General features: G+C 47.0%; 1 protein-coding gene across 5 annotated transcripts in view; it reads left to right on the plus strand.

Annotated features, from left to right (window-relative positions):
- Nucleotides 1-22,989, plus strand: part of Fam234a (family with sequence similarity 234 member A) — a 33,287-nt gene that overhangs the window by 5,704 nt on the left and 4,594 nt on the right. For 2 of the 5 annotated variants that reach the window (XM_028893344.2, XM_028893343.2), the window contains exons 2-5: nt 13,459-13,566; nt 19,245-19,544; nt 22,074-22,190; nt 22,507-22,698. In XM_028893344.2, the coding sequence (XP_028749177.1) occupies nt 19,277-19,544; nt 22,074-22,190; nt 22,507-22,698 (577 nt within the window). In that variant the 5' untranslated portion in view covers nt 13,459-13,566; nt 19,245-19,276. Of the gene's footprint in view, nt 1-13,458; nt 13,567-16,977; nt 17,094-19,244; nt 19,545-22,073; nt 22,191-22,506; nt 22,699-22,989 lie in introns of all 5 variants that reach the window. The other 3 variants (XM_037200722.1, XM_028893346.2, XM_037200721.1) reach the window with 2 other exon arrangements.

The following is a 22,989-nucleotide window of genomic DNA, read 5'->3' on the forward strand; positions in this document are numbered from 1 at the left end:
GACCTGTCTCCATGTGCATGTACACCCATGCACAATAAAACACATACCATAGCGTTTGGACCTTTACTCAGGGGCTGGGGATGTGTGTGTGTGTGTGTGTGTGTGTGTGTGTGTGTGTGTATACAGTTTGTGTGTAGGTATCTGTCCATATGACCCTTTGCTTTCAGAGATCGGTAGAATTGCCAGTTATTTGCTGTCTGTCCTGGGGATTTCAAGCCTCCCATAACTATGAAGCAAACAGAATCAGATTCATTTTTATTTCCAGTTGTCTGTGACTCAGAAATTCAGAGCCCTCGGGGAAAGGGGAAGCATGTTTTATTTCCTTTCTACAGCCACTGTGTTTAGGAGCTACACAAGCTGTTGCACAATTTTATTGTTCTTCCCCTCAATCAACATTTTTACTCAGGTCATGATAGCCTGTGTCCTACTTGGGGACAGGTGTGGCAGCCCCATGGACTTGAGATTGAACAGTGACTGAGTGTCTAGTTTCCTGATAGTCTGTGATGCCAGGGAATAATCTGCTTGAAAAACCATCATAGGAATTATCTTGCTTTAAGCTATCGTGTTTTGCCCCTCCCCCACGATGATATCATACGGTTGGGGGGGTGGCCTATTAGATGCTTGCTTGTCTGGTACGCATAAGCCCGAGTTTAAATGCCCAAGCCCTGGTGCTGCAAAACTTCTGTGTGTGCATGTGTGGTGAATGTGTGTGTGTGTGTGTGTGTGTGTGTGTATTTGTACATGTTCATGAGTGTGCATTGGGAGGCTAAATTGACAGCAGGTATCTTTCTCAGTTCTCCACATTTTTTTTTAGATTTATTTATTTCATGTATATGAGTGCTTTTTCTGTGTGTTTGTTTGGGTACCACATGAGTTCCTGGTGCCCATGGAGGTCAGAAGAGGGAGTTGGATCCCTTGGAACTGGAGTTACAGATTTGTGAGCTGTCATATGGGTGCTAGTAATGGAACCTGGGTCCTCTGGAATAGCAACAAGTGCTCTTAACTGCTGAGCCATCTCTCCAGCCCTAACAATAAATTACTAAGAATTTTACTTTCAAACAATTTTTTGGTTTACATGTAATTTTACCACTTATTGAAAATGAAGGCAGGGTTGGGGAGTTAGCTCAGTGGTAGAGCGCTTGCCTAGCAAGCGCAAGGCCCTGGGTTCAGTCCTCAGCTCCAGGGGAAAAAAAAAAATGAAGGCAGATTTGCATACTAGTGAGATTGATATGCTTGTTTATCTTTACCAAGAATTAAAGCTAGGCTGAGGCTGGCTGTGGTGCCACACACCGTTAATCCCAGTGGTTGGAAAGCAGGGGCAGGAGGATTTCTTAGTTTGAGGCTAACCTGGTCTACAGATCAAGTTCCAGTACAGCCAGAGTAAGGTAGAGACTCTGTCTCAATAAATAAAGTTAGGTCAAATATTCAATACTACACAAGACAGCATCTTCAGAACTTTCTGAGTTGGATGATATTTTGATTTTGTAATTGCTGCTTTGCAAAAATACATAATTAAAAGTGCCAGAAGGATGTTTAGGGCTATTTTAGAAATTTGGTCCTAATCCTAAACTGGAATTCTTTTGGGGTTTATGTCTTACTTTTAATGTAGGTAGGGTCTCATGTAGCTCTGTCTGTCCCTGGACTTGTTATGTAGCCAAGGCTGACCCTGATCCTCCATGCTTCCTGCCTCCATCTCCCAAGTGCTTGGATTACAATAGTTTACCACCATGCCTGGTCTTGTTTTCCTAACAACCAATGTCCTGACTCTGGTTGTTAGTATAGATATTGCAGTGTGTCAGGGACAGTGCCTGGTTCAGTTTCCCTGGCCTGGAATCCATAACAGGTTTTCTTGGCAGCCAGGCCTTGGGAAGCTTTGTTACTCCAGGTATTTTTAATGACCACAGCAAAGGAAAACATTAATACCTTTCTGGCAGTGATGAGCAAAGTCTCATGCTGCCGGTTAGCAAGCTGAGGGAAATAGAAACTGCCTGGCTTTGATTTGTTGCTCTTGGGGCCTTTAGTAACTACTTCTATTTGTTGATGTCTGAGCAGAGTCCCCAGAATGTCTTTCCTAGGGATTCTATGGGTGCTGTGAAGGAATTTCTCAACAGTCATTTTAATTTTTCAAAGACTTTCCTTAAGTTAAGCCTGCACCCACCCATTCTGCATCGAGGCATTAAACCCTATGTGGAGGGTGCTTAGCAGTAAAAGGACGGACCATCTGTCCCTGTGGTGTTTAGGCTGTCACCATGGTCTGGCCTAAGTGATCCTCGGTGAACTGCGGCCTTTGCTCTCTGCTCTGAGTATTTAGAGCTCTCATTGAGGAGTTAGACTGTATGATTTTTAGCCACTCCGAAGAGGGAAGTGATTGCAGAGGGTGGCTTTCGAGACGCCAGTAATTATTCTGAACCAGAGTTGCAGCAGGCCGGCGGCGGCGAGGCTGTTCTTGGAGTATGTCCCTGAGTTACTGAGGAACTCCTCCATCAATGGTATTCTTCCATCCACAAGCAAAGCAAAACAAAAGGTTCCTGTCTTTGGAGCAAAACAGCTTCATAGGACTGGGGGCTTGGAGGCGTTGGCCGAGGCGCCCAGGGAGCTGGTTCTTCCTCCTGAACTTGTATGAACCTCTGACTCCACCTCCTTTTGTTAAGGGGTTTCTTTACTTTTTTATTTCATGTTTTATTTTGAACTAATGATGCATTCAAAAGATGTTGTAAAAATAGTGTAGTGTTGTCTTGACTCCGCTGTGCTTGGCTGATAATGTCTCTCAAGACTGGGGGGTTTATCTTACACAGGAAGGTGTTTGTTGCACAGTGGGTGTTAATCGGAGGCCAACTCGGTTTCGTCAGCCCGCCAGCCTTTACATGCCCTGTCTCTGTGCATGTCTGACTGCGTAAAGCTTCACTCTAGGTGATTCTGAGGTGCCCAGCCTCACCATCAGGATGCCAGTTTGCACCTCAGAAGAGACACTCCCTGCCCTGATATACCCACCCCTTGGCCCGGGCTGAAAAGGCAGAATTGTCCCTGACCATTACTCTGCAGCAGCAGACGCCCGGTGGAGCCGCCTAGTTCTCCCCTCAAGCCTGAGTGCAGGCTGCCATTCCCGGGACCGAGGGCCAGGCATAGGACATTGTCTTTACTGAGGGAGAAGGAGGCTGTCGTCGCTCCTGTCTGGCTCAGGTGCGTTTTATGGATAAATGAGACATTTGATTTGATTTGGGCCTACAGTCTTCCCCAGTGCGTGGTTCTTCAGTTTTCTGTCAGAACAGAAGCCTATAAAGAAAGATGTCAGTGGGGCTGGAGCGATGGCTCAGTGATGAAGAACACTTGCTGTTCTTGCAGAGGACCTGGGTTCGGTTCCCAGAACCCACATGGCTGCTCACCACCATTGTAACTCCAGTTCCAGGGGATCCAGTGCCCTCTTCTAGTCTCTGCGGGCATCAGGCAAGCATGTGGTATATAAACATACATACAGGCAAAATACTTACCCACATAAAATTTTTAAAAAGTCACAGTATCTTTTATAAAGTATTTATCTTCGTTACTTTTTAATTTCTATGATAAATCCAGATGTGGTGGTATATACTTTTAACCCCAGCAAAGGCAGGCAGATCTATGTGAATTCAAGGCCAACCTGGTCTACAGAGCAAGTTCCAGGATAGCCAGGTCTACATAGTGAGACCCTATCTCAAATAAGCAAACAAGAAAGAGCTCTTGTTGCTCTTGCAGAGGACCCAGGTTCAGTTCCCAGAACTCACAACTGTCTGTAACTCCGGTTCCAAAGAGTCTGACACCCTCTTTTGATCTCCATGGGCTCCCACTCCATGGTGCACATATATATTCAGACAGACACTCATACACATAAAATAAAGAAATCTTTTTAAAAAGACTTTTAAGCTTTGGAAATCTGTTAATAATTAGAAGATGGGGCTGGAGAAATGGCTCAGAGGTTAAGAGCACTGACTGTTCTTCCAAAAGACCTGGGTTCAATTCCCAGTACCCACTTGGCAGCTCACAACTGTCTATAATTCCAGTTCCAGAGGATCTGACACCCTCACCAAGACATACATGCAGGCAAAACACCAATATACATAAATTACAAATAAATAAATAACTAGAAGACAAGTTAAGTTCTTGTTATTTAGTGTGTGTGTGTGTGTGTGTGTGTGGTGTGTGTGTGTGTGGTGTGTGTGTGTGTGTGTGTGTGTGTGTGTGTGTGTGTGTGTGTGTGTAGGGAGCATATGTGCCATGGCTCACCCGTGGAGGTCAGAAAACAAGTTTTGTGAGGTCAGTTCTTCTTTCCTTTCACTTCCGGGGATTGAACTCAGTTCTCCCGGCACATGGCTTACACAGCTGGCACCTTTACCCACTGGACCATCCTACCCATTCTGAAGTCCTTTTCCTTTACCCTTGAGTACCTCCCAAGGTTTCTGTCTACTGGCTACTTTCCATGGGAAGCCTTCAAATTTCTGAAGACATCCCAGGTAGAATTTACTATCTCCCTTCTGTGAATCATTTGTTGTGGACTCCAGTATAAAAACAGGCCTGTGAAGCCAGCCTTTGTCTGGGATGAGGACTGTGGCCTTTGGGCATGGCCAACAGTGAGGTGTCAGGAGGCCTGTGACCACGTGGCTAGTTCTTCAGAACTTAGAAACCCGGGTTTGACATGTTTATATATGCTATTTTGTAATGGCTTAAAGTAGAAACACCTCACCTATCCTTCAGTGCATGTCTGAGTAAACCTTAGCATCCACACCATGGGCTGGCTGCTCAGCTCTAAGAGGAGATGCTAATACCCGTCACAACTTGGGTGGCCCTCATTATACTGAGTGGAAAAAACCAACTTCAAAGTTCACATACTGTGATCCACTCATACAATGTTCTCTGAAGACAGTATTTAGAAATGGAAAGTTCATCAGGGCACAGTGGGTGTGCCTTTAATCACAGCTCTTAGGAGGATCAGGAGCTCATGGTCACCCTTAACTATACAGGCAATTCCAGACTAGTCTGACTTACAGGAGCGCCTTTATTGATTGATTGATTGATCTTTGTTTTTTATTTTTGGTTTTTCAAGGCAGAGTTTCTTTGTGTAACCTTGGCTGTCCTAGAACTTTATCTATAGCCCAGGCTGGCCTCAAACTCAGAGAGTGCTAGGATTAAAGGTGTGCTCCACCACTGCCCGTCTCCAAGAGCACCTTTATTTCTAAAAAGAAAAAGAAAAAAGATCGCTTAGCAGGTGAAAGGACTTGCCCTATAAGCCACGTGACCTGAGTTCAATCTCTGGAAGTCACAGTAGGAGAGAACTCCTTTTTTGTTTTATTTCTGTTTTTGTTTTTTAATTAGGGGGAAAAAAAAAAGACTAGAGAGATGGCTGAGTGGTTCAAAGCACCAGATGCTCTACCAGAAGACTCAGGTTTGATTCCCAGCACCCACATGGCAGTCTGCAACCCTCTGAATCCAGTTCCAAGGGACCCAACACCGTCTTCTGGCCTCCAAGGGTATGTGAGGCACACACACACACACACACACACACACACACACACACACACACACGCAGTCAAAACACTCATATACATAAAATATAACTTAAAACTTTAAAAAAAATTATGTGTTTGAGTGTTTTTCCTGCATGTGTGTCTGTGACCCACATGCATGCAGTGCCCAAGGGGGCCAGAAGAAGGTATTGGATCCCCTGGAACTGGAGGTATAGTTGTTAAGTACCATATGGGTGCTAGGAACAGAACTTGGGTTCTATACAAGAGCATCAAGTGCCCTTCACCATTGAGCCGTCTCTTAAAAATTGTCTTTTCACCCATTAGTGGTTGCACACACCTTTAATCCCGGCACTTGGGAGGCAGAGGTAGGTGAGTCTCTGAGTTCGAGGCCAGCCTGGTCTACAAAGTGAGTTCCAGGACAGCCAGGGCTACACAGAGAAACCCTGTCTCAAAAAAAAAAAAAAAAAAAATTGCCTTCAACTGGGCGATGGTGGTGCACACCTTTAATCCCAGCACTCGGGAGGCAGAGACAGGAGGATCTCTGTGAGTTCATGGCCAGCCTAGTCTATAGAGAGAGTTCCAGAACCAGAGACCCTGTCTTGAAAAAACAAAACAAAAAGTTGCTTCTAACCTCCACACAGGCTCCATAGCATGCACATGCCTGCATTCAAGCACACAACATAATCTTAAAAAAAAAACCAAAAAACCAAAAAAACAAAAAAAACCCTCAATCTTCATTAAAGAGATTATAATAATTTTTTCTACTTTTAGAAAACACAGTTCTCTTTTATCCTAGAACTTGGGAGGCAGAGGCAGGTGGATCTCTGTGAGTTCAATGCCAGCCTGGTCTACATAATGAGTTCCAGGACAGCCAAGGATACAGAGAAACCCTGTGGGGGTGGGGGGCAGAGGGGGGGGAGCCGTGGGGGGGGGCATTTCTACACTTCCTACAGCCATTTTATCCCACAATCTTGACTACAGTGAATCTTTAATCCTCTTTCTGTCAAATCAGGATTTATTGGGAAAGCTGCTTATCATGTTCCAGCAGCCTTACCAATGCTTCCATGGCAGATGCCTTGTGGAGTGCTGGAATAACTGATGATGAAGTGTGTAGGTAGAGTTCTTGGGTTTTGTTTACAAGGCTGCTCACAAATAGTTTTCAGGAATGCCGGTATTCCAAAGCGCTCCAGCACGGCATTCATGTTACTGTGACTGTGCTCACATTTGCCTCAGCCCCCAGATGGAAGCTGAGAAACAGAGAATCATCACTCTTTTTCTTTTTGGAGGTCACAACAGGGTTACGACTATGGGTTACAGCATGCTAAACATGTAGTCTGTCTCTTTCTCCAAGCTACACTTGCAGTGTGTGCGGCATGCATGCTCTCTCCCCCTCCCCTCCCTTTGTTTCCCTGAGGCAAGGTCTCACGTACAGACCTGCTACGTAAAGATGATGTTGATGTTGAATTCCTGATCGTTTTACCTCCACCCTTCAATCACTAGGATTACAGACATGCATTGTCTGGGTCATCATTGATTTATTCATTTATATAGCTCTTTTAAATTTCTGTTTTATTTTATTGTGTATGGGTGTTTTGCCTGCATGTATGCCTGTGCACAACATGCATGCAGTGCCTATGGAGACCAGAAGAGGGCATCTGATCTCCTGGGACTGGAGTTACAGATGGTTGTGAGCCAGCATGTGGGTGTTAGGGATTGAACCTAGGTCCTCTGGAGAGCAATCGGTGATGCTCTTAACCATGGATCCATCTCTTATTTATTTAAAAAAAAAATTAAATGATCAGCGGAGATCATTTGGCTCCTATGCAGGAAGCCAGTCTCTTAGTATCACAAATAAATAAAATGGGTGTCCTCACTCTCCAGCCCCACATCCCTTATATCAAGCTTGCCCCTAGGTCCCAGGTCTCCTGGTCCGGTGGATTCCCAGGCTACCTTGTGAGCCTTGCCTCAAAAGAAAGGAAGAAAGAAAAAGAAAATGAGTGTGTGCTGTGGCTCGGCAGCAGAATATCTAGTGTTAGAGACCTGGAGTTCAATGCCTAGCGCTTAAAATTTTTTAATTATAAATATGGTTGTTGAAGTGGCTCAGGAAGTAAGAAGAGTGCTTGCTGTACAAGCCTGAGGGCTGAGTTCAGTCCCCAGAGCCCTCAGTTGGAGGAGAACCCTAATCCAGGAGGTCTCCTGACTGTCACACTTGCCCTGTGCCTTATGCATATGGAACGTAGAGGCACACGCCTTTAGTCCCAGCACTCAGGAGGCAGAGGCAGGCGGATCTCTGTGAGTTCAAGGCCAGCCTGGTCTACAGAGCGAGTTCCAGGACAGCCTGATACTTTTATCACATTTATTTATTTGCTTGTTTATCTTTCATGCGCATTTCTGTTTTGCCTGCGTGTATGTCTGTGTGAAGGTGTCGGAGCTCCTGGAACTTGAATTACAGACAGCTGTGAGCTGCCATGTGGTTGCTGGGAATTGAACCTGGGTCCTCTGGAAGAGCAGCCAGTGCTCTTTAACCGCTGAGCCATCTCGCCAGCCCCTATTCCATTTATTTATTGGTATGTGTGTGTTGGTGTGCATGTGCCACAGTACAGTGTGGAGGTCAGAGGACAGTGTGCAGCAGTGGTCCCTCTCCTTCCACTGTGTGGGGCCCAGCAATCAAATTCAAATTGTAAAGACACTTAGTGGCAAGTGTCTTCACCAGATGAGCCCTCTAGCCACCCCTATTTTTTTTCTCCTCCTTTTGAGATGGTATCTGGTATAGCCAGCCTGGCTTTAAACCTGCTGTATAGATGAGCATGACACTGAACCTCTTTCTGTCTTTCTTTTTCTTTCTTTTCCTTTTTCTTTCTTTTTTGAAACAGAGTTTCTCTGTGTAACTTTGGAGCCTGTCCTGGAACTTGTTCTATGGACCAGGCTGGCCTCGAACTCACAGATCTGCCTGCCTCTGTCTCCCGAGTGCTGGGGTTAAAGGTGTGTACCACCACAGCCCAGCGACATTGAACTTCGGATCCTTTTGCGTGTCTCACTGGATTACAGGCATGTACTGCCGTGCCCAGTGCAAGTGCTGCTGGGATCTAACCCAGGGACTCATGCATATAGGCAAACACCCTATCAGTTAAGCTACATCCTCCGCCCTTGATCGATTTTTTTTTTATTACAATGTGCAGCAAGCACCGAGATAACACTTCATTATGTAGGGAAGCTAGGTGTTTCTGAAGATGCAGAAGAGTCACCATCATCTCAGGTACAAGGAGGACTTGACTTTTTGCCAGGTTTCTTAATTCTACCTGTTGCCAGGGGACCTTTCCACTCAGCTTCCCTCCCTGTTTCTTTGGCTCTTCCCGTTGTTCCTGCTTGCAAGCCTAATCTCCCTTCAAGGCTGGAAATGGCACCTGAAGCCCCTTCCACAGACCTTAGCCCTCTGAGTGAATTTTTGAGGCAGGCTCTCTCATTGTTCTGGCTGGCTCCAAACTTCTCCAGCAATCCTCCTGCCTCCGCCTCCTGAGGAGCTCTGACGACTGTGGTAGATGCCTTTGTGTTTGCCAAAATAAAACACTTTTCTTATTCTCTAGTTCCACTTCCCTCTTTTGGTTAAGTCACCTCTTCCTGATGAGAAGGCATCTGTATGAAGTCGGGGCTCTCTAGAGTCACAACGTATGGAATAAAATCTATAAAGGGGATTTATTGAATGACTTACAGGCTGCAGCGCAGCTAATCCAACAATGGCCGGCTGTGAATGGAAAGTCCGAGAATCCAGCAGTAGCTCAGTCCACAAGGCTGGGTGTCTCAGCTGGAATCCTGAAGAAGCAGGCTCCAATGCCAGTGAAGGAATGGATGTGCTGGCAAGGTGAGGGCAAGCAGGCAAGGAGAAAACCGTCCTCCTTCTTCCAAGTCCTTATGTAGACGTCCAGCAGAAGGGTGTGGCTCATAATAAAGGTGTATCTCTGGTCTTAAATCCGGATCAAAGGTGTGTGTGTCTTCCTACCTCAAAGATCCAGACATGAAGTGGATTCACCCACTTCGAACCAAGCAGAAAATCTCTCCCAGGGGTGCCCTCCATTTCTGGATTGTAGTTCACTCTAGATCTAGTCAACTTGACAACCAAGAGTAGCCATCACAGCATCTTTAGTGCTAAAAAGGAAGAAGACGACTAAATAAATAAACAGAAGTTACTCAACAAGGCCTAGTAGTGAGTACCTGTTGTCCCAAGTGCCTTTAATCCCAGGAGAGGCAGAGACTGGCAGATCTCTGTGGGTTCCAGGCCAGCCTGGGCTTCAGAGTGAGACCCTATGTTTCACATATATCACAAATCTCTCTCTCTCTGTCTCCGTTTCTCTCTCTTTCTCTCTCTCTCTCACATATACACATTCACATTTAATCTCGGCTCAATTGTAGAGGGGCTGACTTTGAAGTCCTTATCCTCCTGTCTTTACCTTCCAGGTGCTGGGATTACAGGTGTGCACCACACCCAACTTGACTGAAATTTTTTTGTTTGTTTGGTTTTTTGTTTTGTTTTTTTGAGACAGGGTTTCTCTGTGTAGTTTTGGTGCCTGTACTGGATCTCACTCTGTAGCCCAGGCTGGCCTCAAATTCACAGAGATCCACCTGGCTCTGCCTCCCAAGTGCTGGGATTAAAGGTGTCCGCCGCCGCCGTCGCCGCCGCCACCGCCGCCGCCGCCGCCGCCACCACCACCACCCGGCCTTTGACTGACAATTTTTTTTTTTTAAAGATTTATTTATTACATATACAGTGTTCTGCCTGCATGTGTCCCTTCAGGCCAGAAGAGGGCACTAGATCTCATTACAGATGGTTGTGAGCCACCATGTGGGTGCTGGGAATTGAACTAAGGACCTCTGGAAGAACAGCCAGTGCTCTTAACCGCTGAGCTATCTCTCCAGCCCCTTGACTGACAATTTTTAAACTAAAATTGTATCCTCATTCAGTCTGTTCTTCATAAGCATCTTAGTAACTGTTTCACATTTTCAGAAACCCTTGCTTCTCCACTTAGAATGGTGGCATCCCAAACATGCCACTCCCAGCTGGTTCCTCTCAGGTCCTCTGAGGCCCTCCTCAGGGCTGCTTTGGGCCTGCTGGCCTGGGCTCCTCCAGACAGCCCAGCCCAGCACCCATGCAGAACTGGAGCTTGTTTGATCAAGTCATGTCAGCTGGGTTGCTTTGCTTCTAACCATGGAGACTGGCTTTTTTAATCACTTGTCTAATATCATTCTTCCCTGTGCATGAGAGCATAAGCCCCCAAGGACTGAAGAGATGGCTTAGCAGGTAAAGGTATATGCTGGTCTAAAGACCTGAGTTTAGTCCCCTCAACCTTCAAGATACAAGGCAAGAACTGACTCCCACACGTTGTTCCCTGACCTCCACATGTGCCCTGATGACATGTGGTACTAGCCTGGTACTCAGGAGCATTCAGAGTGTCCACTTGCTACTTCTACGTCAGTGGCGGAGAGGGCAGCCTCTGTGCACAGTGTTTTTTCTTTCACTGGGCTCTCCAAATCAACAGACAGATGACTTGCCAGCGGAGTAATGTATACCTATAATCCTGGTGCTTGGGAGGCAGAGCCAGGAAGATCACAAGTTTCAAGCCAGCCCGGGCTGCATAGTGAGATCCTGTCTCAATCCAAAACCAACCAAACCAAACAAAATGCCCAGGCATAGTGGTATACACCTGTACTCCCAATGCTAGAGTTGAAGGCCATCTTTGATCGCATGGTGAGTTTGAGGCCATCCTGGGCTACAAGAAGCCATGTCTCAAAACAGCAACAAAAACCAGTCACAGAAAATAGTAGTGCTCCATTCCTGCCAACGATGTCCCATTTGGTGTGATTTCGTACAGTAAATCATGAAGGGTATGAACTGTTTACCACTCTCAGGGGGATGAAATGGCTGTGGGGAGGGCTCTTGCTGCTTAGCTGATTGACCTGAATTCAGTCCTGCTGGGAACGAGCATGAATGAAAGAACCAACTCCTGCAAGTTGTCCTTTGAACTCACACATGGGCACGTACATGTGCACCCACAATGAATGAATGAACATCTAAGCATAATAATAGGTTACCATTCCTTTAATTTTGAGAAATCATCTTTGTAGCGTAGCTGCTCTGCTTATTTTGACTTTTCCTTGTGCCCCAGACCAGCTTTTGTTTGCCTGGCCACATTTATAGAGTAGCTTTTCTGGAGATGTGCTTGCCAGTGCAGAGGACAGGAAGAAGCTGGTACATGCTTCCGCTCCTAAGATTTGCCCCTTTTGGCCTTCCAAAGATTGTATTAAATATATTTATTACTGTTTTGTTTTGTTTTGGAAGCAGGATGCATGTAACCCAGCCTGGCCTCAAACCTAACATGTAGCTAAAGGTGACCGTGAGTTCTGCTCTCCTTTCCTCTACCTCCCAAGTACTAGATTATAGGAGTGTGCCGCCATGTCCACATATTAGTGATGTTTTAAAAGATTGATTGTATTTCTGTGCGTGTGTGTGTGTGTGTGTGTGTGTGTGTGTGTGTGTGTGTGTGTGTGTGTATCTATGTGAATGTGTGAACACATGCGTGTAGATGCAGATGGAGGCCAGGAGAGAGTCAACCCCAGAGAGATGGACTTATAGGCAACATGATCCACCCACTGTGGGCGCTCAGATCCGAACTCAGTCCTCAGGATTGAATAGCAGCACTTTTAAGTGCTGAACCCCTTATGCCAGTTTCAAAAATGAAAATAAATAAATAGAAGCCAAGCTATACTGACAGTGTTTTGTTTTGTTTTTTTTCAAGACAGGGTTTCTCTGTGTAACAGTCCTGGCTGGCCTGGAACTCACTAAGGTCCACCTGCTTCTGCCTCCCAAGTGCTGGGTTTAAAGGCCTGCGCCACCACCGCCTGGCTACTGATAGTGTTTTGCATGGTCCTTTGCTCTTAGCTTGAGGTGTCCACGTGGTTTAGGAATCTGAGGATGGTTAAGAAAAGGAGGACAGGAGCTGGGGATGTAACGTAGGTGATAGAGCACACACCCAGCAGACATGGATCCTGGGCTAGACCTCTAACTGCATAGGCTGCACATGGCAGCCACTCCTGTGTTCCCAGCACTTGGTGAGTGGGTGCAGGAAGATAAGTTCAAGATCACCTCTGGCTATATAGTGAGTTCAAGACCACCCTGGGCTATGTGAGACTTTGTCTCAAAAAAAAAAAAAAGAATGCCAGATGTGGTGGCACCTGCCTTTAACCCAGCACCCAGAAGGCAATGGTAGATGAATCTCTGTGAGTTTGAGGCCAGCCTGGCCTATATAATGATATTCAGGCCAGTCAGGATTTTACAGTGAGACCCTGTCTCAAAACTACCACCAACTCAAAAAAAAAAAGATAAAGGAAAAGAAAGACGATGCTGTAGCTCAGTGTTTGAGTGCCATGGCTAGTTGTATGCCACACACACACACACACACACACACACACACACACACACACACACACACGAACAATATAGTTTAGTAGCTTGAGAACTGTACTTAGATCAACTGAATTTCCTGAGAATTGCCAAAAAGAAGAAACCCAGATTCACCTTTGGTGAGCTGATTCAGGGAAGTGTTCTCTTTCTCTGCACACCTCTCCTGGTTGTCAGTAAGGAGCTGAGTTTCCACTTTGGAGTGAGGAGAACTGTAGCCATCCTCCGGTTGGATGAACTATGGTAGTGAAATTAGTAGTGGCTAATGGGTGTGGACAAACAAGGGCAGGTTCTCCACAGTCCTCCATCTGGCTGCTCCTGGGAATCTCTAGAAGAACATTAATCATGATCCTGACTCAGACCCAGCCTGAGGGGCAATTATTAGACAGTATGGGGTATGGGATCAGGATTGTGTAAGATTCCCAGTGGCTCTAGTGTGGATAGATGTGGCAGGACTGGCTGCTGTCATTGGTGACATGAAATGCATTTACTGAAGGCTTTACAACCCCTTAGGTCTGCTTGGGCTTTTGGAGACGAAGACCCTTCAAGACCAATGATCAGATGCCCCAGCAGCTGGCCAGAAGCTTCTATTGAACAGGCCCTCAGGTGCACTGACATCAGGTAGGTCTGGGAAATGTGGACCTTAAGGACAGATGGGCCATGTTTCCAAACTCCTAGGACCCTGCCTGATGCCCAATCTGTGAAGGTTTTTGTTGTTGTTTTTGAGACAGGGTATTGTTCTGTAGCTCAGTCTGGCCTTCTCCCAGGACAGTCCTCCTACCTCTGCCTCCCAAATGCCCGTGTCACAGGTGTGAGCCACCATGCCTGACCTGGAATGTGGAGCTTTGGGTGCACCAAAAGATGCTCTGGCTTCTGACTGGTGATGATGGCGGCCAGGCTCAGGCTGCAGTTTCCTGCCTGGAGTGTAAGACTTCCGGAGCTTTAAAGATAGACTCTAAAACATTAGCTTCTCATTCTGTGCTTCTTGCTTTGCCAAGAACAATCATGCTTTAAACATTTCAGATGTTTCTTCCTTGTGTTTGTGGTGCTGGACTTGATGAAGCTTGGCTTTTCTCCAGGCCCTGACCTCCCCCGGGGACCTTGCTGTTAACACCCCCCCCACACACACACACCCTCCCCCCCACCCCCGCCAGGTGCATTTGCTGACTTTTCCCCTGGTTATCTTTTCCACACAGCCCTGCTGTGCCGCCCCACCTGGCTCAGGTGCTTGGGCTTAATGAGGTGCCTGGCATGACTCAGTGTTTGATTTTCCTTGTGTCCAACTCATTACCTTTGATAGGAATACCTCTTCTGACCTTCGAGAAGTGAGAACTCATGGCTCAGTACTCAAGAGAATATACACAGATTTTGCTTGTGGCAAAAAAAAAATATAACAATGTCTCGTGACTGTAGCCCCGAACTGAGGAGGGTGTGGGCCCAAGGCCAACCTGAGTTGCATACTTAGACCCTACCTCAAAAAACAAAAACAAAGGGCTGGAGAGATGGCTTAGTGGTTAAGAGCATCGACTGCTCTTCCAGAGGACTCGGGTTCAATTCCCAGCACCCACATGGCAGCTAACAACTGTCTATAACTACAAAATCTGACACCTTCACACAGACATACATGCAGGCAAAATGCCAATACATATAAAAACAACAGAAAAACATGGGCTGGAGAGGTGGCTTTATGTGAGTAGATTTAGTAGTATAAAATATTACAAATATTTTATATTATTTATATTATTTAGTAGTGGTAGCAGTAAGCCAGTGCTACTGTGGGCCAGGTTCTGTGGCATCTCTCTTTTTTTTTTTTTAAAGATTTATTTATTTATTATGTATACAGTGTTCTGTACTGCATGTGTGCCTGCAGGCCAGAAGAGGGCATCAGATCTCATTACAGATGGTTGTGAGCCACCATGTGGTTGCTGGGAATTGAACTCAGGACGTCTGCGAGAGCAGCCAGTGCGCTTAACCTCTGAGCCACCTCTCCAGCCCCCTGTGGCATCATCTCTTTATATGTATGATAACTTAATCTTCAGTCTTCTAAGATACATACCTGACACACATGTTATCCTAGCACTGGGAGGTAGACAAAGCAGGTTCAGGAGTTCAAGGTCACCCTTACACCCTTAACTATTTAACAGTTTGAACCTAACCAACGCCATTTAATATGCTGTTTCAGAGTAAATAAGCAAACATTTTTATTGTCTTCTAAAGTAGATGCGCCTCTTTTACTAGTGAGGAAGCTTAGTTCAGACCATTATCCCAGGTCACACATGCTTAGGACTGTACCTCCAGAACATACTTTCACTTAAGATTTTGTCTGTTTGTTTGTTTGTCCCAAACAGGGTTTCTCTGTGTATCCCTGGCTGTCCTGTAAATAGTTCTGTAGACCAGGCTGGTCTCGAACTCAGAGATCCACCTGCCTCTGTCTCTTGAATGTGTGCACCACCATTTTAAATTGGCACTGGGGAGGCACAGGCAGGTGGAGCTCTGTGAGTTCAGGGTAAACCTAGTCTCCCATAATAAGTTCCCAGCCAGCCAGAACCTGTCTAAAAAAAAAAAGTTTCTTTGAAATTGGAGTCTAGATCTTATGTGGCAGACTTTTCCTGAGGAGACGTCCACTCACCCATGACAGAACAAAGTCCAACTTGATGAATCGATGAATTTTTATCGGGGTTACTGAAGTCTCCGTACCCCGGTAGTGAGGACCTCCGCCGAAATCAGGTCAGGCCAAATTAGTAAGGCAGGCTTAACCTGAGCAGGACTGGGTGAGCCCGGGGGAGGGCGGAACCACGAGGAGACCAGAGGTGAAGTCTATGAGCCAGACCTCAAATACCCTCCAGGGGTGGAGCCACTGCTTGGTGGGCTTTTTCAGGGGCGGGGCGGGGGGGGGGAGAGAGAGAGGTGGGGCCCAGGTGGGGCTTCCACCTAAACCCCCCAGACAAGAAGAATGTGGGTGAGGGGGTTGGGGATTTAGCTCAGTGGTAGAGCGCTGGCCTAGCAAGCACAAGGCCCTCAGCTCCAAAAAAAAAAAAAAGAATGTGGGTGAGGGGTCACTTAAGGGAGCAGAGACGCCCTGAAAGCAGCTGGAAGCTCCCTAGCAGGCCGCCTCCCAAGGGCTGTTTACTCTTTCTGTAAAGCTGGCAAGGGTCCTTCCAGAATCTTTCAGGGTTCCACTCTGCCTCCCACTCCCTCCTGGAGAGACTGTTTCAATTCAGAGAAAACTGCCTTGCCACAGATCCCTTGGGAGTCCATTTGTGAGAACGTTGGCCGCATCAGCCTTTCACACACACCCTTTCCCATCTGTGTGCCTGACATATGAGCAGGTGGGGCTTGGTTAATGAATAGTAGCACATGACTCTGGTGTCCTCAGTTCTGGTCACCAGGTGCCCTGGCGAAGCACTGTGTGTTAGAGGAAGAATGTACCGGCTGCTGATTTTGTACGAGTTTTTGCCTTTTCCTGTTGTTTAGAAGTCGTCTTAAGTAGCGGGTGTTGGTGGACACTCCACACATTGATGTCGTTCTTCTTGGGCTGGTGGTCCACAGTGACAACTGTCACCAAGTGCCTAAGAATCAGAACACAAACTGAGCATGGTGGGGAACGCCATCTGTAATCCCTCCCAGCTTTTGGGAGGCTGAGGCAGGCAGCTCTCTGTAAACTCAAGGCCAGTCTGGTCTACCTAAGTGAGGTTCAGAGCTACATTTGGAGACTGTAGGTTATTGCTGAGACAAACATGATCAAGTTTTTGGAAGGATTGTGGAAGGCCTTTGGAACTTTGGGCTAGAACAGCCATTGAGTGTTAAGAGCTCAGTGGGATGTTCTGTGGGAGCCTGGAAGGTAAGAGTGTTGAGAGCAGTGTGGATGATGGAGGCCTGGCCTGTGAAGTTTCAGAGGGAAGCAGAGACTTGCATGTGAAGACTCTGTGGTGTCTGGTCAGCTGGGGCTGAGAAATTGGAGCTGTGATTACCAAGAGACCAGAAGCACTAAAATGAAATCTTTGTTTTACTGGGACAATTGATGCTGGCCAGCTGGAGCTGAGAAACTGGTGGTGATTAAGAAGAGACCAGCGTCACTGATGTGAAGTTTTCTGGAAAGTGTTACCTCAGAGTTAGCACACAGAAGCTGTGTTCCAGAAGCACCCAAGGTTGTACCTCATGCTAACTTGGTAATGTTAAGAGTCACTGAAGACTTAGTGCTTGGGAGGCAGAGGCAGGCGGATCTCTCAGTTCAAGGTCAGCCTCGGCTACAGAGTGAGTTCCAGGACAGCCAGGACGATTACACAGAGAAACCCTGTCTGGAGGGGGTGGGGGAGAAAAACCCTGTCTGTGGGGGCGGGGGAGAAAAACCCTGTCTGGGGTGGGGGTAAGAAAGCCACTGAGGCGGTACAGGTTTTGAAGGCATGACTGGGTTATGGAGGGCAGCTGAGGCTTGGCACTGTGATAGGCCAGAAGAGGCCGCTGGTGAAGGCGCAGCCTCCGTAGCAGTTAAAGGCCCAGGACTGAAGGGTCATGCAGAGAAGGTGAGGCTTGGCACCATGAAAAGAGCCCAGAAGAGGCTATTGGTAAAAGTGCAGCCCAGTTGCCACAGAAGACCCCAGCATTTTGGAGATGCCAGTACCATGTGTGACCACCAAGAACCCTCCAGAACAGCAGCAGCAGTGGAGTGGAGCCTGCCCGAGCTTAGAAGACAAGCTGTGTGCGCTGCAGAGGGCGGAGCCAGAGAAGTGACCCAAGCCCTTTGGAGGAGCCCGGAACAGTGGTTCTCAGTTTTCACAGGGGTCACATAGCAGTTATCCTACATATCAGATATTTACATTATGATTTATAACAGCAGCAAAATTACAGTTATGAAGTAGCAGCAAAAAGGATTTATGGTTGAGGTCACCACGACATGAGGAACTGTATTAAAGGGTTGCAGCTTTAGGAAGGTTGAGGACCCACTGGCTTAGAAGATCATGAGTGGATCCCAGATATTGGACGTTGAGTTATTTATACACTATTGGGAGTTTAGCTTTACTTTGTTCAGATTGTGACTGTGCCCTGGTTCTTCCCTCTTTTCGTTTTGTTTTTCAAGACAGGGTTTCTCTGTGTGTCCCTGGCTGTCCTGGAACTCACTCTGTAGACCAGGCTGGCCTCAAACTCACAGAGATCCACCTGCCTCTGCCTCCCTACTGCTGGGATTAAAGGCATGCACCACCACCACCCAGCTGAGGTTGGATATTTTTAAAGAGACAATTTTTTAAATGTTTGAATTTGTAAAGCTGTGGGGCTTTTTAAGTTTATAAAATGTCTTATATTGTGATGTTTTTTATTAGTGTGTAATTTGGGGGGGATGAAAAAGAAAAGAAAGGTTGTGACTTAACAGTGATGTGTTTGTGTCTCAAGTTGACAAGGGATCATCTGGCTAGTTTATGTCAACTTGACAAAAGCTAGAGTCACTGGAGAGGAGGGAGCCTCTATTAAGAAAATGCCTCCATAAGATCAGGCTGTAGGCAAGCCTGTGGGGCATTTCCTTAATTAGTGATTGATGGGGGAGGGCCCAGCCATTGTGGGCAGGGGCATTGCTGGGCTGGGTCGTGGGTTCTATAAGAAAGCAGGCTGGGTCTGGAGAGATGGCTCAGAGGTTAAGAGCACCAACTGCTCTTCCAGAGGTCCTGAGTTCAATTCCCAGCACCCACATGGTGGCTCACAACCATCTATAATAAGATCTGGTGCCCTCTTCTGTATAGATAATAAATAAATAAATAAATAAATAAATAATTATTTTAAAAAAAGAAAAAAAAAAGAAAGCAGGTTGAGCAAGCCATGATGAGGAAACCAGTTAGCAGTACCCCTCCTTGGCCTCTGCATCGGCTCCTGCGTCCAGGTGCTGGCCCTGTTTGAGTTCCTGTCCTGACATCTCTCGATAATGGACTACAATGTGAGTGTTAGCCGAATAAACCTGTCCTCCCCAAGCTACTTTGGTCATGGAGTTTCATCACAGCAATAGCAGCCCTAAGACAGAGGTCTTATCTCAAAACAAAGAACAATGCAGGATCGATGAGGCCGTTCAGAGAGTAGAGAGGTTGTGCAAGCCTGATACCCTGAGTTTAGTCGCCTGGATCCCATTAAGGGAGAAGAGAACTGACTCCACACTTGTCCTCTGACCCTACATGTGCTGGGGCATGTATGCATTCAGACATGTACAATGAGGATAGCTAGTTAAGAATTTGTTTTATGTTGTCAGAAAAGAAAGCAATATGATTTGCATATGTAACAGCTCACGGCTGACCTTACCCGTTTCTTATCTTGTGCAGTGACCATAATTAAGCTCTGGAATGAGCTCAGAATGACGGATAACAAGGATTTAGAAGCTGAAATCCACCCCTTGAAGAATGAGGACAGAAAGTCACAGGAAAACCTGGGGAACCAATCGAAGGATGAAGAGAACTTGAAGAGCAAGCCTCTGCAGTCTCGACTGTCCCGATGCCGCACGGTGGCGTTCTTCCTTTCCTTGTTTATCTGTCTCTTTGTGGTGTTTGTCGTCTCTTTCATCATCCCATGTCCAGACCGACCTTTGTCTCAGGGGATGTGGAGGCTTGACTACAACACTGCAGGTGAGCCCTGGAGGGTCCCAGAGGCCTCTGGGGCAGGACTGTTACGTACGGGAGTCTGGTGGTCTTTGACGGTCAGCCCTGAGTAGGGCTGCCAGGTTTACCTCAGAACTTGGAGATTTCAAGAGCCTTTTGGAACTGGAAGGACTGCTCTGGTAAGAGAGCAAAAGCAGACTTGTAGGCTACTAAATGGAAACAGTTCAGTGAAACACACCAACTGCCCGAGAGGTTAGCGAAGGCCCGTCAGCTGAGGGGAACTGCACAGCAGATGTGGAGGCGCCCAGAGGTGCTCCTGGTGGGAAAGCTAAACCAAACCACACGTTATTTCTGTCCCATGAAATTAACCTTTATGAAAAGCAACTGGAAAGCTTTTCCTTTTTTAATTAGATTTATTATTTATCTATTTAGAGACAAGTTCTCACCTCAGGATGACTTCAGACACACTGTGTAGCTGGGCTGGTCTTGAACTCCTGACTCACACCCCAGCTGCTAGCATTACAGGAGTGTGCCACCACACCTGGTTTCATGTGGCACGGGAGAAGTCTACCACCTGAGCTACATCTCCAGTTCCCCAAGTCTTGTTTTCTTTTCTTTTCTTTTCTTTTCTTTTTTTTTTTAAGATTTATTTATTTGTGTTCATGAGTGCTCTGTTTTCTGTTAGGTCTGCACACCAGAAGAGGGCACCAGATCTCATTACAGATGGTTGTGGGCCACCATGTGGGTGCTGGGAATTGAACTCAGGACCTCTGGAAGAGCAGCCCGTGCTCTTAACCACTGAGCCATCTCTCCAGCCCAAGTCTTGTTCTTTCTTTCCTTCTTTTTGTTTGTTTCTCAAGACAGGGTTTCTCACTTTCCTTTTGTTGTAAAGGGACTTTGGAAATGAATTAAGTTCCGGTTCATCGCTCCTACTGTCAGTGCTAGGGTTCCTGTCTGCCGACACTTACTTCCATTTTTGCTTCCCAAGCATCCGTCCAGATGGGTTGGAGGTGATGTGTCCATCTGCTCGTTTGTTTTGGTCACTGTGCCTGACCATGTAGTGCCAGAGAGTGAACCCTGGGTTGCGTATGTGCCAGGCAAAGACTGACAACCTGGCTGTATCTCCAGCTATTTTTTTTTTTTTTTTTTTTTTTTTTTTTTTTGGAGCCAAGGATTGAACCCAGGGCCTTGGGCGCTCTACCACTGAGCTAAATCCCTAACCCTGCTATTTGGTTTTTGTTTGATTTTTTTTTTATGAGGTTTAAAATTTTCTTTCAGATTTGATTTATGTAGATGGGTGTTTTGCTTGCAGGTGTGTGTGCATACACATGCATGCCTAGTGCCCATGCACATTAGAAGAGGACATTGGCCGGGCGGTGGTGGCACCGGGAGGCAGAGGCAGGCGAATCTCTGTGAGTTCGAGGCCAGCCTGGTCTACATAGCGAGTTCCAGGAAAAGGCGCAAAGCTACACAGAGAACCTTGTCTAAAAAACAAAAACAAAAAACAAACAGCAACAACAACAAAAAAGAAGAGGACATTGGAGCCCCTGGAACTAGAGTCACAGACACAGTTGTGAGCTACCATGTGGGTGCTAGGAATTGAACCCGGGTCCTTGGGAAGAGCAGCCAGTGTACTTGCTCCAGACATTACTTTTTAGACAGGCTCTGGCTGTGGAACTGTTGCTGGCCTGGGATCTGCTGTGTTGCCCAGGCTGGCCTCAGACTTGTTCTGTAGCTGCGGCTGTGAACTCATCCTAACTCCTGCTCCCAGTTCTGGTGTCCAGTGATGCTGAAGGCTTCTCATGTGTCTGGTCATCACTTGTACATCTTAGGAGAGAGGGCCCTGAAATCCTGTACCTGCTTTGTTTGTTTGCTTGTTTGTCCTGTTTTGGGGTTTTTGAGACAGGGCTTCTCTGCATAGCCCTGGTTGTCCTGGAACTTGCTCTGTAGACCAGGCTGGCCTCAAACTCACAGAGGTCCACCTGCCATTACCTCCTGAGTGCTGGGATTAAAGGTGTGCGCCACCACACCTAGCCTGTATTTTATAGTTTTAGTTGTGTCTAGGAGTCTGATCCATTTTGAGCTTTTGAATATGATAAATGTCCAACTTCATCCTCATAGTTTGGTTTTAAGCTTAGAGCTTCTCATTTGAGCCCTTGATGGAAGGAAATACTGGACCTTATAAGAATGGAATATGGCTGCCTGAATCCCATGCTGGTCTTGATCTTGGAGGATTCTCTTCTGAACAGATGTTAAAATTTATTTATTTATTTATTGTTTGTTTGTTTGTTTATTGAGACAAGGTCTTTCTTTGTAACCCTAGCTCTCCTGGAACTCTCTATGTAGATCAGGCTAGCCTCAAACTCACAGAGATCTCTGCATGCCTCTGAAGAAACTGCTTGTCCTAGTGATGAAGATCCTGTTCTTACTGGGGGGAGCAGGGCACCTCACAGTGGCAGCTTGTACAGTGGTAGCACCAAGCCACTCAGAGCATTCAACCTGACCTTCCCCAAGACAGATGGCCCCTGGAGCACAGTCTGTGACTTTCTTTTTCAGTCCCGTATGAATTTCTGGCTATGAGAGACATAAACAGGGACAGGATCCAGGACGTTCTCTTTCTTTATAAAAACACCAACAGCAGTAACAATTTCACCAGATCCTGTGCCGATGAAGGTAATTCCTGTCTAACAAGGTGGTCCCCGTGGGAAGAGGGCTCTTTGTCCAGGCTCACCATCTCATTTGGGGCATACGAATGGAGGGAATTCAGGAAACCATCCTGTCCTTTTTTCCTGTAATAGAATAGGCTAGGTAATGCTCTCAGTTCCCTCGCTCTACCTGGGGCCAACACCAGTGTCCCGGGAGACTCGGGTCTATGGGGATAATAAAGGAAATGGGCTGAGTCATGTGGCTGAGGCACAGAGTAAGGGAGACAGGAGGTGGCAGAACATTATCTGAGACTGACCGAGTGGCTGCCACCCCTACCTTCCAGGCCTTTCTGCTCCCTGTGCCTTTGTGGCTGCTGTGTCAGGGGCCAATGGCAGCGTGCTCTGGGAGAGGCCGGTAGCCCAAGACGTCGCCCTTGCGAAGTGCGCCGTGCCTCCACAGTCAGACAGTGAGGCGGCTTCTGCCTGTATCCTCGTGGGAAGTCTAGGTTCTTCCGTCGCCATCAACTTATTCACAGGTCAGCCCTCTGGCAAAGGTCAGTGGTTCTCACTGGAGGGGTCAGCCCTGGCGCTCCCCTGGGGGCTGCTGGCTGGGTAGGCCAGTGGTAGCAGCTGCTCCGCCATGGTGCCGCTGTGTCCTCACTCCCCACGGTTTGCATCTTGCTATGGATGCTAACCGAGACCACTAGTGTCACCTGCTTTGGGGGAGCAGCCTGGGCTCCTGTGGCGTAGAGGGCTGGACTGAGCCTACTGATGGGCCTCTACTCCTAGAACAAGTCTCCGAGCCTTAATAGAACAGGCCAGAGGAG

Source organism: Peromyscus leucopus, chromosome 8b (assembly GCF_004664715.2).
Source record: "Peromyscus leucopus breed LL Stock chromosome 8b, UCI_PerLeu_2.1, whole genome shotgun sequence".
Classification (NCBI taxonomy): domain Eukaryota; kingdom Metazoa; phylum Chordata; class Mammalia; order Rodentia; family Cricetidae; genus Peromyscus; species Peromyscus leucopus.